Source organism: Drosophila erecta, unplaced genomic scaffold, assembly GCF_003286155.1.
Source record: "Drosophila erecta strain 14021-0224.00,06,07 unplaced genomic scaffold, DereRS2 tig00000021-arrow-pilon, whole genome shotgun sequence".
NCBI lineage: Eukaryota > Metazoa > Arthropoda > Insecta > Diptera > Drosophilidae > Drosophila > Drosophila erecta.
Window position 1 is genome coordinate 18,332,249 of NW_020825198.1, and position 17,726 is coordinate 18,349,974.

Consider the following 17,726-nt stretch of genomic DNA (forward strand, 5'->3'; position numbering starts at 1 on the left):
GTAAAGCCCCAAAGGGCTGCAGGAGTTAGGGATCAGCGTGAGAGTTCACCGAAAGTTTTGGCCGAACACTTTGAACAAATCATCGACTAATTGGCCCGACTCACACCCAAACTAAAGGGGAAAACTTTTTATGGCCGGCAAATAAAATTAGCCGCCTTATCAACAGGTGTGTAGCCCCTAACAGATGTCCCAAACTCCCGACCTTTGTCATATTTGTGGTTCCAGGTAAGACTACATAAAAATGAAACCTCAATTCCTTGTAGTACCCTTTCTCGAGTTCGATGCTTATCGCAGAACCAATTCCTTTATTCCTTTTTGGGAATCATAAAATTTTGGTATTAATAAACGCGCGCCTGTCAAAAGAAATCTAATGGATTTTAGGGTTTTGCCTGAGATAGAAATCTGTGGCCTGACATCTTTGCTGGATAGTTTATGGTTCGGCTTGGCTTTGCCTCAGTGACTCACATATGATCGTTGAGTCACAGCTGTAGGATACAAATGGAGTCTGTGAATATTTGGAAGGAATATTTTCAGCAGGTGATGCGGGCTAAAATTCTGCGGAACCTGACTAAAAGATGAAATCGAAATACACAAGTAGATGCAAGTATTCCCATGTGCAGCGGATATTATTAAAAATGTATTCGGGTTTTATTGAATTATCGTTCCAATAGAATCCATGCACTTCCATAAAATTAACATAATCGAAGCAGCGGTGTTAGCCTAAATTTGTGACGATTCTGTGATGTTTTTGGGTTTTTTTTTTAACAGTAATGAATCCCTAGTTCATACCGATCATGAAATTTTGTCTAGTGTGGGAAGCCATATGAAATTAAGTATAAATGAAATGTACAATGAGAACCACGCCTCTCAATTTGAAGGCTTAATGTTTTATCTATTTATACTGCTCTGTGCTCAAATGTACACGGTTTATACGGTAAAGCATCATTCTGTAATTGATTCAATTCCCCAATTTAATAACCAATAAAAACCTCTATAACTACCAATAATTCGGTTACAATTAAAATGAAACCCACAGTTAACCGCTTTATCTTACAATCAAAATAAATTTCGCTTGCACAAAGCCCCTTTTTTCTGTCTCATCTCCTTTTATGTCCTGTTAAATGGAATACCAAAAGTTGCAACATTTTCGACCAGATTCGATGTTCCGATTCACGCCAGCCAAAAAACATTTGAATAAAAATAAAGAACCCTTTTAGCAGAATATCCGAAACTATAAATTATCAAGCCATTGAAAGAATCGCCGTGAAAAAAAATGCCATAAATCCCCAAAAGAGCGTTTTTCATTTACAACCCAAAACGTAACTCATGAATATTTCAACCAAAAGAAGAGGCCCAAAAAAAATATAAACAAGTAGAGTGAACTGGAATACCGGACATGCAAAAAGTGCGACAGACGCCAAATGTAAAATCAACAAATAAACAAAAATAATAGACATTTTTATTTAGAAGTGGTTTTTGTTGGTGTTTCTACCGTTATTTTGTATCGGAGCGGGAGCAACAATCACAAAAGTAACCTCAAAAATTTCAATAAAGACCACAACAAAGCAATTTATAAAAATGCCACAGAAAGTAAGGGGCACACAACAAATGAAAGCTCCAATGGAACAGAAATATTGGTGGGGGTACTTTCCTGGAGGATGGGGTTGGGTGGATGGAAGTCGGGGACCCGGCACGACATTTTAACAAAACAATAGAAATCAATTGATTGCGTTGTGGGAAGCTTAGCACTTGATTTCCGTAGAGGGAGTGGGGCGGATGGACAAGGGGAGCGGGGTGGATATATTGCGTGAAGGCCAGAGGAGCTTTTCCTGGTGGCGTACAGTAAAGCTTCTATATGTTCAATTTTCAACGGGAGTCAACTAGTCATTTATTCGTTAGCCGAACGGATAGAAAAAGAATCGGAAAAAAGAGTTTCAGCATGTATATTATCAAATAAATACAATATATACAAATTTTGTAAACCAGCAGGTTCAAAGTTTTGAATCAAAAACAGCTTTACATATTTTAATAAGCATGACGATCATGTAATGAATCAAATAAATACAAGAGATTCACATTTTTTAAGCAAGCAGGTTTAAAGTTTTCAATCAAAAACATCTTTACATATTATAATCTTAATTATTGGCTTTAATCTATTATATTTTATACTACTAAGCATGCGTTTCATACAGGATGAACTGTACTGCTGGTTGACACTGTTATTGGAAATGGTGGTGCGGCTAAAATTCTATTTTTCCAATTTTTGCGCAATTTATTGCATTGTCAAGGGATTCGCAGGAGTTAGGAGGAAAACGAAAGCAGCCGGGGAAAAAAGGCGAGACACATCGAAAAGGAAAAACAAGTGAGCCAAATGCCAAAACATAGTGCGGCTTGTTCGGTTTATTGGGGATGCGGACTGGGGATTGGGTGTGGGTTGTTGGAGGTTGGGGATCTTTGGGGGCTTTTGTCTGAGACCCAGCGCAAAAGTAAACAAGGCCAAAAGCGGAAACGCAAGTGAAATAATACCACAGCAGCTCGGCAGCAGCAACTAAACATCAATAAGCATTGACTAACTGGATTCGCATTCCGGGCACAAGGACAACAACAAGAGGCGACGGATACGGCTCCCCCACTGGGGAGCACTCCCCGCTCCTCGGAGGACCCCACGGCATTAATAGCTCCAGATTAAATAATCGCTCCTCAAGCGGGCGCACAAAGAAATGCAAGAAATTGAAAAGACACTGCTGGGACTTGATTTCGAATTGAATAAAATTAATTTTAATTGGGTCTGCATTTGCTTGGATTGGTTGGGGGAATATATATCTGAATAGGGTGCTGGATGCCAGAGTAGTTGCAGTCTTCTGGGGCTGATTGGATTCGTTGTGGGGGTTAAAGTAGAAATATGTGCAGTTTCTTATATCGCAGAGGAGAGAACTTTAGGGGGGAAGTCAATAATGAATCTTAAGGCTTGGCTAAGACAAGTATCTACATTAAATTATTGAACAAAAATTATGGAATTTTAAGCATGAAGCCTATTGTCCTTCCAAGAAATGTTGAATAATGCCGAAGCAAGCAATTTTCCCAAAAAAGACATCAAAAGAGCAATCCCCAAACAATATCAACAACAAAGTCATCATCCACTGTCGCATCTCCATTCTACGCGATCGGCTCTAACTACGATAAAGATGCAACATTACAGCGATTATACTGCGAGGCATAGAAGGATCTTTTTAGGGAGAAGAATGCATCGAAGGACAAAAGGCGGGCGAACAAAATGTCATGATTATGGCAAATTTTCGGAGCTCTTTGTGGCTTTTCAGTTGCGCTTTTCTCAATCCACACGACACACACGGCCGACGGATCGAGAATCCTTACAATTCCGAACTGACAATGTCCAGCATTGAAAATCATCGACTGCAAAATCTCAAATGTCATGGGCTGGGCACCGAGACTGCCCGTCGCTCCTTCTAAACTGTAGGCAAGTTTCACAAATTAGAGGCTCTGGCTGCCCGCCGAGAGTCCTGCAAGGATGTCCCCTCAGGGGCGGTCCTTTCTTCAGTCCTATCTCCTTTGTCCAGGTCGGCTAGTTTTATGGTTGACGCGCGCATCTTTTGACTCCGACTTGACATCATTGTCCCCGATTTGCAGCTGCGTCTATATCTGCTGATGTCTTACTCCCTGTCAGCTTCCCTGGTAGCATTTCTCGAAAATAAAGAGGACATAGGTCCGAAAAGGTATCCTTTTTTGCGCAATGCTTGTTTGTTGTTCCGATGTCCTTTTCTCGATCCTCCTGTAGGTGGTTACTAATTGGGTTATTGTCAAATATTTGATAAGATTAGGCGGCAGCTGCTCCGCTGCAGCTCCTGACCAATTAATATTTCTCTTGGCGTAATCATGAGCTGGAAAATTTATAGTTCCGTGGAAGCGCCGGCCAACATTGTTATCCTTTCCTGTGCCCTGCACACAGAACACTACAAGAAATGAGTTGGAAATGCAACCTGCCCACATTGAATAAAAGTAATTAAACAGACGTGGCTAGTTTAACGCACTAAGGCGCAAATACAAATCCTTTAGTTATATAGGATAAAAGAATGTAACTTGTGATGCCATAAAACGTACTTACAGAATAACTTATCCTTAAGGAGAGCACTGACTTTAAAATGTTGATATACAACAGAAATGCAATTCAGGAACATAGATACAAGTATTTTAATTCCTTTATCCTTTTTAGGAATAATTGCAACTTTTTCAGACACGGTGCCCATTTTTCCGAGTGCCTTTAAATATTAAATGGAAACGAGATGAAAATGAAGGCCCACCGGCAGGTCGAGTTGGCGCCTTGGCGTCATCATAATTTAAATCGCGCCACGCGCACCGAGCGGAGGTAAACATGGAAAATGGGGAAAACTATGCCCCGGGCACTTTGCGCCAACGTCAGACATAATTTTCCAGCGAAACCGAATGAAAATGAGCATTATCCCCACGCAGGTCGGTGGTCCTTCTGCCGCATATAAAATCACTTTTTACCTGTTGATCGGTTGGGATTCAAATTGGGAACGGGGTTGGGATTGGGATTGGGATTGGAATGGAACCGAGCCTGCGGATAGGGCGCCTGGCGGAAGGTTATGACAATTTTACACGCTAATTGGGCACCAAACATTTTGAATTTATGGAAATTTTATTACACTCTAGAACAGAGCTCTCGGTTGTAAAGGAAATGGTTATTGGAATGCTTTTACCAAGGACAACATCCGCAACATAATATCAAATGCGGCTAAGTGGTTGCTTAAATTTATAAATACTTGGTGTAATTATAAGGTTATTACCAAGTTAACTCATGATACAAATCTATGCAGGGCAATGCATTATTTTAAGCTGTTTAAGTATTTAAGTATGCTGTTATAGAATAAAGTATTCATTTTAATATTATTTTTTAAATTCTATTTAATGAGGCAGGTTGTATAGTGTAGCGCCTCAAAAATGTTGTGTATTCTTTTTCTTCTATCCCCTCAGTAATATCCAAGTAGTTCTTGGTCACACATGTGTCCCCAGAAGACAATAATTCCCGATTCCTTGCAGTCGCCTGCTTTCCTCTCGATTTCGTTGGCAGCGCCTTATGACAGTTTTATGGTTTTGGTGCTGGGTGCCCCACGCTGCCTTGGTTTAAATGCAGGCAACAAAATCGGAGGGCAGAGAGGAAAACAGGGAAATTATGCATAATTTAATTTGTATATAATATATGCATTTTCCGAGCACATTTCGCCGCTACAGAAATTCCTAGAAGTTGGGCGACGGAAGCCGCTGGCGACAGGCTGCCAAGTTCGCTCCCCAACTTCGACCCAATCAACAAAAAGTATATATTTGTGGCGCGGAAATTTATTCATGTTCCTCGTTTTTTATTGTGTTTTACTCGTAATTTGATTTTGATTTGGGAATTTTAATTAATAATCATGTTTTTCAGGGGGAAACGCTTTGAATTTTTGATGAAATATGGTTATGAATGCGCTGCGTGTGCCATGAACATGTAAATAGAACTCGCATTGGAACCGAAATAAAAATATTATGTGGGTGGGGACACCTAAATGGGCACCAAACAATACAATAATAACTTCATGGCTTATAGAACATCTAATTGGCCGAACAAAACAGCTTTAATAATTGTTCCCATTTTGTTTAGCGGATATTTGGTATTCGCTCAGGTGTGCAATTGATTGCTTCTGATATCATTAAGATGTCAGCTTTCACAGGCTTTTCATGTGTTTTTCAATTTCAAAATGGTTTGAAATAGATATTATGTCCAATTTTGAATTTTTCCTTTTATAGTTTTTGGCAAGTATTATATATTTTATGTTTTAAATGGGATGTAGTAGCCCACGATCCATAGAACACCTTACAATGGCCGATTAGTTCTGATATTCTTTTTCCAAAAACTTTTCTTTCGAATTCCATTGTCGTCGACTTGAAAGCGGAACTCGTGTATTACATTACCCGCAAGGAAAATCTCAATTAGAGTGCACTCGAAAGGAGCAGAAGACCAGGAGCTGAGGAGGAAATTTGCAAAAAAAAGATCAATTTTCCAGCGAAACGGAAAGCCGGGGCGCACATTTTAACAGGATAAGATGCGTTTAAGCAAATGAACGGACAAAAAGGACAAAGGACGTGCGTCCTGGCCGGGCCCATTGAAGTTGCAGCCGAACAACAAAGCGAAATGGTCAAGCCACAAAAGGCAAACGGTGCGGAGCAGCTGGCCAAGATGTGAGCAGTAGAGATTAGCCAGGAGAGAAAAGGAGCAGCAGATCCTGAATACAATGCCATTTGGCAGAAAGGAGGGTTAGAAGCGGAAGCAAAGTCTTAAGGCTTTTACTCGCTACTCGATTTAAAAAATCTCAAATTAATCCCATTTGGCGGAAAACGTATTCAGTAGGCTGGCAGTATCGAAAAGCATGGCGAATGGAATAAATGCCGCTAAAATACAGCTGGGCATCTGCAAAGATGCGGCATCCTGCTGCCAACTTTAGTACAAATTTCATGCTGGCTTTGCGAACAAAATGTCGACTCTCTTAACTTGCCGACAGCGTTTTGGCAAGAACTGTTGACACATTCAGCTGTCCTTTGATGTCCTGGTGGTAATATGGTAAGCAGCAGGCATCCCGAAAAACCGGACCATCTCAAAACTCACGCTGCGAGCAGAGAAATCCCTTAACACTCCACAGAGATTTGGCTGTCATCGCAGAGTTTCGTCCTGCGGCGCTTTAGCCAGAGAAAATTCGGTATGTTGAAAGCACTTCGCTGGGTTCCTTAGATATGCGATGTGGGAACAATTCTATATCTGGTGTCGTTTCATCTGAAATCTACTCTCTGGCTAAACACTTGACATCTTTGGGCACCGAACTACCTATTTTGCCTGCTCAATCAAGTTGCGTAATCGATACTTTGCCCCAAAGGCAGACGCAGGATCGATGGCTGAGATACAATGGCGGGTACAAAGGGATTTTCTGCTACATTGAGTTACGTAAAAAGAGGGATCCCAAGGTATTTCTTTAAAGGATCTCTAGACAGATGCTCAACTGATGTGGGCTCAATCAATTGAAGATCCTATTTATCCAAACGGATCAATATCAACGTTGAAATTTTCGAACTGGAAACCCCACACAAAAACAGACAAGCGCAAAGGAATATAAAACAGATTATTACAATTCAGTGAGCTCACTTAAGATGTATCTGGTTGGATAGGGAATTATAAAATTATATTTTCAATGATCCCAAAAATATGGTTAAGTCCACTTATAAATATCCCTAATGCATTTGAATAAAACATAAAAAATATTATTTATACATCCGTTGATTTTTAGCAACGTACCATTTTGTAGCCTAAACGAAATTAAAGAAACCGCTGCAAAAGCTGTCAAAATTTGATTATTAAAGTGCATAGTCAGCAGTTTGCGAGTTCAAATAAAATAAATAATTTTATTAAGATATTGAAATATAACTTCCCATACAACTTACCATGGGTCGTCGCAAGTCAAAACGCAAAGGACCCTCAAGGAAAAAAAACATTGTGCCGATGCCCCTGCTTTTTGATTGTCCTTTCTGCAATCACAAGCAGGCATGTGAAGTGAAAATGTGAGTGGTGATCGAAATATGGTTTTGTACCACTAATTGCACAGTATTACTAGGGATAAGGCGAAAAAACTGGGAAGAATTGCCTGTAACGTGTGTCAGGAAATGTTTCAAACATCTGTGAACTATCTCTCGGAGGCAATTGATGTTTTCAACGATTGGATAGATGCCTGCGAGGAGCATAATTAACCATTTACACCTTCTAATACGCTTTAGAAGATGTGTTTTAATTTAAAAACATGTAAATAGAACTGGGAATTAGGGTTCAACCTTCAGTACACGTTTACATTAAATATACATGGAATTCTACTTATACTTGTGTATTATACAAAGTATCTTACATTACCTTACATTTCTACGGCATACTTTCCAGCGGTAACCAACCGTTTATATAATTAAAATAAAATTTATAATCAAAAATGGCTTATTTTTAAAGCAAAAAAGTGACAAATAAACAAATTTTTGCAACATAATACGAATTTCAGTTGAAATAAGAAAAATTTACTTATTTTTCGCAATTTACTATTTTAATTACCTAATATTTAGAAGAGCAGAACACTTAGTATTTAAATTTTTTTTAAGACGACATCTGTAAATATAAACCTTATGATTACCTTTTCTTTTTATACAAAACACTCATTTACCGACTCAAATGGCATGAGTGTGTGTCCCGAAATATTAATATTAAGTATATCCAAGATCTAAAATATTTTACTGCCACCTAATTTGCAACCCAATTTACAGCATTAAAACGTGGTTCCACCTACAAAAAACACCAAGCAAACCCCGAAATGTTTGACCTTGATCACTCACTAGTAGCCTCAAACTCAATAGCTATGCTAATATTTTGTTAGTTGTTTCTATGTAGAATTTTAGGGCATTTCATTGATCTTGGGGTAGTCAAACACTATCTGCTGGTTCAGACGATTCGCAAGGCATTCGCCAAAATTTGGGTATATAAGCTGAAGCCAAAAGCTCACTCAGCATCGAAAGCATCTCAAGCTACAATCAACCATCAAATATGCAGTCCAGCAAGGTTCTCTTCGTGTTCTTTGGTGAGTTTGGAGATGAAAGCCGGAAAAAGGATACCAAATCATCAAAGTCCATCCAATTTAGGTATCATCGCCATGGTGATCGCCGTCAGTCTCTCCTCGGAAGTTGAGGGTCAGGGTGATGATGTGATCAGCGACCGTCGGTTCCGTTGGGAATTTTCGAATGATTCTGATGAGTCTGCCAACGATTTGCAAGAGGACGATGATGATGATGCTGATGCTGATGATGATGATGCTGATGATGATGACGAGAATGATGATGACAGCAGCAGCGGAGAAGATGAAATTTTGATCATCGAATATCCTGAAGGCTACGAAAGCGGCTCCGATGAAAGCGCCTCTGATGAAAGCGCCTCCAATGAATCTTAATCATTTAGTTAACCATTTTTGTAATGTTGCTTTTTATAAATAGTATTTGTTGTTATGGCGAAAAGTCTAAAAAATATAAGATATTTGTGAACGCAATCAGAATTTGTATTTCCCCTAAAAGATACCGCAGCTCTTGAATCATCCAAAAAGCATGCCCCATATTAGTTGGGATGTCGACGACGATTTGTATAATTAATTTTATTTAACATAATTTAAAGTATGTTTAATTCAATTTGAATATGGTTTACATACAATATTTATAGTGTTATTTGCATTAATTTAAACATTTTAGTATTATGCATTTAAATATATTTAAGGTATATTTAAACTATGACTAAACATAAATTTTACATAATTTTTTTCACCTCGCTAGTGATGTCGTTCATTAATTTATTTGCAATTTCTACTTAGTTGAAACCAAATGTTTTGGAATGATGGGACACAGGCAACACAATTAATAGGAAACAGAAAACGCAAAACGCTTTTAAAACCAATATACATTTACATACATTTAATACAAAAATGGTTTTTAATTCAATGATTTTGTTTTAGGGGGCTTCTGATCATGTAATTTTTATTGCTCTTGAAAGAGATCAGAGCTAATCGGATTTAAAAACTTTGGATATCCATTTGCGTTGGTTTTTGAACAATTAGAAATTGCACATGATTATGTAGATTGCCTGCCGATGTTCTCTTGGTTAGGTTTGCCCTTCAAATGTTGTGTTTTGAGTCTTGTTTTCTCACGGCACACCCAGCTCTTCGATTCCTCGAAATCCCGATCACCGTCCTTCCCCATCACACATTGCTGTCCGTGCCCACGGCGCCGGTGAAGGAGAAGGGCTGGGCGTTGTTCACAATCCCCGCTCGATCGTTGGTTTGGGCAGGTGTATTTCCCCCGAAGGTTTGCTGTGCAGCTGCCCGCATGTCGTCAGCGGATGCTCTGTTGGAAAAATAAAGAGATTGCATTAGTCTTTTGATTACAAGATATTGGAAAATGGGTTTCTAAATTATACAATTTACAAGTGCTCAAATAAAAACTGTGACTTTGCCTACATAGAACCAAAGGGACGAAAGAACAGCCAGATTGCTCTAATAGTAGATTAAACCAATGCTTTTCTAAGACAACAAAAAAAAACTAAAGCAGTATACAAATCTTACATAAATACCGGGATCTACAGGAACTAATCAAAATCTATTTAATTGTTCATGTGAACAAATAAAAATATGTCATAGATCATTACAAAATCTACAAAAAATTTACAATCGCTAGCAATTACAAAAAGGGAAGCTCAAAATGTATTTGCCTTTAGTGATCTCTTGGACGCAGCAAAAGTTATGAACTTGTTAACGTAAATCGTATATTGTTGTTTATCGTTGATTGCCGCCGTTGGATGTACTTGGCTTTGACGGCAGGATTGTGGACAGTTTTCAGGTGGCATGTACAAAGTCTTTGATATTTGATTCATGCGCGTTCAAACTCTAACGAAATATTTTACATGTTTTCATTTTTAGTGTTGCGTTCATTGATTAACAAATTTCAACAAATTGATTACGATTCATGATTACATTAGGCGAGACTCTCAGTTGCTTGCGAAGGCTACATTGTAATAAATTATCGCGAGTTCCTTTAAAATAATTTATATTTAAAGTTATAATAAATAAATTATACAATAACTTATGTGTAAACAGATTTTGGAATGCTTCTTGTGGTAAGAATGCCAATAGGCGACAACAAAAATAATTTAAAACGTTTTTCTCAGACTTTCAAAGTTAAACGATTGGAATAACCACTTATAAATAACTTAGGTATACTAAAAAAAAGCATATACTTCTAGCAAACAAGAAATCATACGAAACTTGAAAAAGAAAACCTATGAACCAAGCAATTGTCTAAAAGAAAAACGCTTAACAATGCATCAAGTTGAAATGGACACTTTCCGGTTACAACATTTAAAAAATATTACTGGTAAATTCTCAACTTGTATATATATATTCTATTTGTATGCTTGATTATGTTCATTTTCAAATTGTGACTATCCTGCGAGCAAATCGATTCTCAAATAACGTTTAACATTTAATTTTATGGTTTACATCGAAGCAAAGCATATAAAGTTAATACTTTCTGAGTTGTACATATTGCTCTAGGTTCTCGACATCCACTTGTCCATATCATCAGTGGCTTTCCATTAGCATTAGCTGTGTGTGAGTGTGTGGAAGCTGTGGTTAACTTATAGGTTCCTCTTGCATTCGGTTAGCTTTCAAATATAGTTTCTCACTAAAAATATATGCTTGCTGCAGTTTGACATGTGAGTTACGTTATTGTTTGTTATCAGTAGTTTCTCTATGCATATAATATATTTAACTGTAGTTTTCAACAACACCAACCGCTCGACGAAAGATATTAAAAAATTTGAATACGAATACGAATGTCATGCAAAAAGAGGACGAATGACGTAAATGCATTTGTCCAAAATACACTTTGATTACTAACACGCTCGGTTTCAACAGTAATGAGAATTTCGGTCAATTAATTTTTGTATTTGGTGGGGTGTTCTGTATACTAGTTCACTGATGCCCTACAATGTTGCTTGGTAGTGACTTTTCTCATCACTTAGTTACATTTATCCTCGGAACGAACACTAAAAACTAGGCGCCGTAAAATATTTGTTACTCGATCAATTCTTGCATCGTTCGCATTTCTAGTGGAGTATTTTGTGTGTGGATGTATCTGAGTATCTGTGTCTTTATCTGTATCTGAGTGTGGTTTTTTGGCAGTTACTAATGGCGCGGCTAGGAATTTATGTGGGGCGCCAGACATCGGGATCTTCCATGAGTGTGATATGCTGATCGCCGCCCATCTGCATCTGACCGCCCGCCTGACTGCCGGCCATCTGTGTGGGCGATGTGGCAGCGGCGGCCATGTCCTCTCGAGAAGCTCTACGTGTTAGTTTATTGTTATTTAAGCGTTGTTATTTTCACAGTGGCAAGCACATCGTGGGAATAAGAGAAAACATTTGGTTTCGATTAGCAAAAATGGCTTAGCACAACTAACTAAATCGCTCGTTTCTCCGTTCGCTTAGCACTAAACTAACCCCCACACGGTCAATCGAAATCGACTTAAAATTCAGAAAATCTCCATAAAGCCAGCTTTTTCCAAATCCATGATCTAGTTTCAGCAACACAAGAGTGCAGTATTAATACATCTTGATCAGAATCTAGCTACGTCTTTCCAAATTCTTACGGATGGCTGTGATTTTCTGAATTTAAGTGCGGTTTCCTGATGTTATTACCGCCCCGTACTCACTTCTTGCCTAACGCCATCATGCCGTAGACCACGCCAGTTCCAAGGATCAGGCCACTGCCAAACAAGCTGGCAAGTCCGAAGCACAGAATAATGGGCGGAATGGCCATGCTGAATTAAAAAACATAAACGATACTTAATAATACAATTTATAACAAATTCATTGGTTACTCACGCAATGTAGAGCCCGGCCCGGAAGTACAAGGGCTTGGAGTCCACCTTATCCGCGATCACATTCACCTGCTCAAAGCAGACGAAACAGCAGGGCGCCTCCAGGAGCATCACCACAAATCCTGCCACCATTTGAATGATGCCAGCCACCAGGCAGGATACGTTAAGAGTGAGAATGGAGAACACATTCCACAGGCCGAATAGAATGGCAACTGGAAGGAAGACATAGAATAAGAGATGCTATTTATACAATGTAATAAATCTAAGAATTTATAATATTAATCACTGGCTTTTCAGTTTTTGCTACTTAATCTACTGTATTCAGACACCGCAAGTCCTTTCCAACTGCTAACTTCTATGGATATTTTGTTATTTAGAGAACAAGTAGCTTGCCTAAATGAATTAACACTAAGTTTAATGTTTTGACATTCCTATAATAAATGAAAATGTCATGTAGAGGTATTATTTTTTAAATTTTTCCAATGAAAGGCGTATATCTTTATCTTAAAACACTGACCCAGGGGACTGACCAAAAATGGTCTCAACTCCCACTAGACCTAGACCCATATGTAGGGCAAACTGCCCCACATGGAAAAAGACTCGAAAACGAAATCTAATCTACAACGCTGACTCATTTTGTGCCAATTTTCAACTTTTTATGGCCTTCTCTTTTATTTAAAAATTCAAAACAAAAGCCAGCCGCAGAAGCGTGACAAACAGTATAAAAAAACAGTTGGGCAAATTGTTAGTTGATAGTAGTTCATAGGTAGAATTCACTAAATTCCACCTGATATCGCTGGGCGTACAAGTGAATTACATTAAAATATTTTATCAGCTGCTTTTGGTCTATAATAGAAGCATAAACAAAGAGCACATACAACTATAATTCACAGATAAACAAATGTCTGGGCGCGATAGTTGAATAAAAGTAGCTGAAAAAAATGCTACAAAAGATCACGAGGTTTTCTCAATTCTAGAGTTCTGAAAACATTAAATTGAGTATAAAATTCTATGATTTAGGTCACTTTTAGACTATAGCTGCGCAAGTTAAGTTTTCCTTTTGCGAAATGCGATCTGGGCTTTGAGGTTATTGCGGTTCTTAAAGCCAGGCAGACTGACCCAACTTGGGGAAGTCGTTGTGCTCCACGGACTGGCTAATAAAATTATTTATTAATCATAGACTTTGGTTTTATTTTACGCAAACAGAACCGGTTCATTGTGGAAGCCGCACGAGTGAGTTGAGATCCCTTAATTGAGGTATTCAGCTATTTATATGTATATTTATTTTAAGTGGATGGTGTTCAGTTGTTGGGCAATTTTTCCATTTCCCTAAGTGAGAATCATTGCCAGAATATACAACACAAAAGATGCGTTTGTACAGAGACAAAAAATATGTAAAAACGTTTATCTGCAGGGTTTATATAAACACATATTATTTTGCTGACTACAATTTCCAGGAACAATACATATGTGTAAGTGTACAAAGTCTCTAAAGAATGCAAATAATGAAACATATTGTTTCTGTGAAATTTTCCGTCTCCGATAACGCACATTAAATATATATACATAGTTTAAAATCAATTATAACATAATGTTTTTAACATAAATTAGGCAAATAATGTTAAATGAAAATAATTTAAAGTAAGTATTCTATGACGTGAAACCAAGTATCATAATCAAAACCCGAACTATGATGAAAAATATCAACTTAGACTTCATCAAAGTAGACCAAGAATACTTAAAAGTTCGTTGAACTTAATTTCTTATGCATTCAGAAGCTGATGATGAAATTACAAAATAGATGACCCCATTGAATTGAAGATTCGCAGTTACTTTTTACGATGTTGCACTTAAAGCACGTGTGGCAGCCTAAGGGTTAAGGTTAAATGATTCCAGATAAAAATCAAATACGCAAACGGGTAAAACAAAGTTAAAAATAAAGAAGGGACGAGGAAACGAGGGGATGCTGATGAAACAAAAGGTAATGTGAATTTCGATTGAATGGCCACAGAGAATTACATTCGATGCGGAAAGTAAAAAACAGAGCGCCAAACTTGACACAGAAAAGCTCCCATACACACTTGCAATTTCCTCTACACGAAAAAAAAAAGTTATCCAACGATGTTATTAGATAAGTAAATATTGAACGCGGTACATCGACAATTGTGTTAACTAAATGGGTAGAGGTATTTTTTTTTATTTCGGTATCATTTGCAGACTTTATTTTCATTATTATTGCGGAGTTTCTTTTTTAATTCAAATGAAAATCTCACTCCTTACTCTATATTTGCTTGAAATTGACGTAAGCATATACTTCAGCCATACACATAACAAGCGTTGTTTTCAGTGTGCGAATTTGTGTATCCTTTTTGTGTTGTCTTTTCCATGTTTCCTTTCTCCGCTCTCACTACCTCTCTCTCTCTCTCTCTCTCTTGCTGTTCCTTTATCAATGTCAGAGAGCGTGCGTACACACACGAACACAACTGCACACCTACACCCACGAATAGATAACAGCAACAACAACATAGGGTGGTACAAAAAATCGATGCAACATATTTTTGGGCCGCCCAATGTCACGGATGTTTTTCTCTACTTTTTAATGGGTTAAGCTAGCAGATAATTTAGTATATATCCTACGACTTACAGAAGGCGGCCACAATGCCCAGCAATCGACTTCCATATTTGAGATACCAGGGCTGCTCCGGTCCAATTGGATCTTGTTGATTCGGTCGGGCCAGCAGACCCGTTATCTTTTCCGCAAACGACTGATCCCAGAAAAGGTGTAAATGGGGAATGCGGAAAAGGGGAAAAATCGAAATGCAATTAGGAAAAATCGAAGCACAATTTTGTATTGTGACGCGGCGGCCGCTTTTTTTAACACGCACACATTGCCACGACAAAACACACACACCAGCTAACGCGCGGCTCACATGCATGCACACACACACCGCTCACTGCGTCAGCATTTTATCATATTTATTATCTCAATCGATCAACAACTACCTACCATGGCTATTTGTTTAGTTAGTTAACTAGCCTTAAACTAATTCGAACAAATACAATGTGCACTTTTCACGTCACACGGAACGGAAAAATCCTGTTGTACTTTGCGTTCTGCTGCACACGAACCGAACTAGATCGCGATTTTGATAGACGATGGCGCCCATCGATACCTGCAGGTTATCGGAGGGAAATGGAACTAGTTTCCTAGAATCTAGAAAACTTAATTTAAAAATTTTACATTTAAATTGTTATTAGTAACGAAGCCAAGCTATTGCCTGCACACCTGAAAGCAAATCATAATTATTTGTATGTTCTTGTCTCAATTTATTTTTTAGTTTGTAAAAAAGTTAAATCTAAAGTTTAAATGAACGGAACGGAGTTTTAGTTTCTCACGTAACGTACTCAAAAATGTATGTTTATTCGGAGTTAAAGCTATAACACACGGTATAAATTATAAGTATATAACACGGGTTATAAAATTAGGAGCGATTAAGGTTGTATAATTCGATACAATATTAAACTTTTTTAGATTTGTATAAATTTCTAAATTTAAAAATTAGACAAATTTTAAAAATCGATTAATTTAATTGCTTATCGATGTTAAGTAGCTCTGCAACATATCGATTAAGTGTAGGTATATCGAGAGTATCGATTAGCAGACATCGAAGAAATCATTGATTATTTTGCAATCTATTAAAATGGTTTTTAGAACTAATTGAAAGTTTCTTCAAAATGACAGACGCAGAGTTGTGCAAACTATGCAAGGATAACCGGGCAACGGAGATCGATCTTGAGAATCCGAATTTCAAATCGGTTAACAAACTGTTGCAACGACTATTCGATTGGTACAAAATTGATGTAAGTTCGGAAAGAGTGTCCATGGATGTTGAATGCAAACATATCCCCCTATTATAGGTCGCTCTTCTGGGAGAAAATTCTTGCATCTGCGATCTCTGTTTTGGGGAGACTTTGCGCATTAGCGAATCCCTGGAGAAATGGAGCATGGCCCAGGAAGAGATCCACGACAAGCCCATCGAAATAGACGACTCCACTGCGTTTCAGGTCAAGTTGGAGTATCCACCATACGAAGAAGAGGTGAAATCAGTCGAGAAATATGAGGAGAAATCTCCTGATCAGTATATTGCGGAGCCAGAGGAGGAACACAATGATCAATCGGGAAAACTGGAGCATATGGAATTTGCAAACCAAGAACCTTTGAAATCCCCGTCCGAGGATTTCTTCAGCGTGGGATTGGCCCGCGATGGCTTGGCGGTCACCAAGCTCTTCAAGGACAAGACCCAAGCAACCCGGATGCTGTGCACCTGTTGCAGCCAGGTGCTCGAAATCCTGGCCCACATCCGCATGCACTGTGGGAAACCCCGTCCGAATCCGGAGTACTATTGCCGCGAATGTGGCTCAAAGTTCTTCAAACTTCGAGAACTACAGGAGCACATGAAGACGATGGGCCACTTCAAGACCAAGTGTGGCGGAAGGGACTTGGAATTCCTGTGCCTCCGCTGCAACGAGATATTCCCACGATATTTTGACGTTATCCGCCACGAGAACAGCGCGCACAGGCTATCGGAGTACATGTGCGTGGAGTGCAACGTGTCCTTCGCTTACCAAGGATCCTACCAGAAGCACCTGCGGACCCACAGTGCCGAGTCCACGGAGCAGCAAGTTTACGAGTGCCCATATAAGGACTGCGTTTTAAGATTTCGGGTGTGGACGCGATTAGTGTCGCACATGAGGTGGCACAAGGGCCGGAGTTCCCAGTGCCCCTTTCCGGGATGCAATAGCAAATTACCGTCTTCGAATTACCTTACTCACATGCGTTCGCACTCACAGCAGGGACGACACCATCGGGAGGGAAAGTTTATGACTCTGGATCCTATGAAACGGGTAGAACCGGATCGACGAAAGGTGCCCTACGGCAAACGACACTTTGTTTCCTCAGAAGCCCAGACGCTTTGTACCAACGGAGGAGAGTTTATCATCCTGCCCAAGGAACTTTCCCTGCAGCAAGGAAAATACATCAATGTTGCGGATAATCAAAGCCCTTAGTTACCAACTAGGTTAGCATTATGGTTATTTTGTTAATATGAAAAGTATATTGTTATCAAGGAATTCTCAGTATCGTTGTACCCTTTACAATAGTGAAAACCAAGCTGGTATTCAATAACTTACTTTCATTTGGTAAATGTTGATTA

The 17,726-nt window shown here is 38.7% G+C and overlaps 4 protein-coding genes across 5 annotated transcripts; 3 read left to right on the plus strand and 1 right to left on the minus strand.

Moving 5' to 3' along the window:
- The first annotated feature begins 7,402 nt into the window (after positions 1 to 7,402).
- On the plus strand, positions 7,403 to 7,929 carry LOC6544293 (transcription elongation factor 1 homolog). The gene is made up of 2 exons (XM_001973096.3): positions 7,403 to 7,623; positions 7,677 to 7,929. The coding sequence occupies exons 1-2, from the start codon at positions 7,508 to 7,510 to the stop codon at positions 7,807 to 7,809; spliced, it is 249 nt and encodes an 82-aa protein (XP_001973132.1). The 5' UTR covers positions 7,403 to 7,507; the 3' UTR covers positions 7,810 to 7,929.
- A 650-nt stretch (positions 7,930 to 8,579) lies between these two features.
- Positions 8,580 to 9,124, plus strand: LOC6544294 (phosphopantothenoylcysteine decarboxylase subunit VHS3). Its single transcript, XM_001973097.3, has 2 exons — positions 8,580 to 8,675; positions 8,737 to 9,124. The coding sequence occupies exons 1-2, from the start codon at positions 8,642 to 8,644 to the stop codon at positions 9,039 to 9,041; spliced, it is 339 nt and encodes a 112-aa protein (XP_001973133.1). The 5' UTR covers positions 8,580 to 8,641; the 3' UTR covers positions 9,042 to 9,124.
- Positions 9,125 to 9,327: 203 nt separating this feature from the next.
- On the minus strand, positions 9,328 to 15,675 carry LOC6544295 (calcium channel flower). 2 transcript variants are annotated; one of them, XM_001973098.3, is made up of 5 exons: positions 15,521 to 15,675; positions 15,158 to 15,278; positions 12,518 to 12,725; positions 12,346 to 12,453; positions 9,328 to 9,981 (listed from the first exon to the last, which is right to left on the minus strand). In XM_001973098.3, the coding sequence occupies exons 1-5, from the start codon at positions 15,521 to 15,523 to the stop codon at positions 9,837 to 9,839; spliced, it is 585 nt and encodes a 194-aa protein (XP_001973134.1). In that variant the 5' UTR covers positions 15,524 to 15,675; the 3' UTR covers positions 9,328 to 9,836. The 2 variants fall into 2 exon arrangements, with proteins under 2 accessions (XP_001973134.1, XP_015013049.1); XM_015157563.2 differs by lacking the exon at positions 9,328 to 9,981 and adding an exon at positions 11,559 to 11,978.
- A 464-nt stretch (positions 15,676 to 16,139) lies between these two features.
- Positions 16,140 to 17,718, plus strand: LOC6544296 (zinc finger protein 567). Its single transcript, XM_001973099.3, has 2 exons — positions 16,140 to 16,374; positions 16,432 to 17,718. The coding sequence occupies exons 1-2, from the start codon at positions 16,249 to 16,251 to the stop codon at positions 17,578 to 17,580; spliced, it is 1,275 nt and encodes a 424-aa protein (XP_001973135.1). The 5' UTR covers positions 16,140 to 16,248; the 3' UTR covers positions 17,581 to 17,718.
- The last annotated feature ends 8 nt before the right edge of the window (positions 17,719 to 17,726 follow it).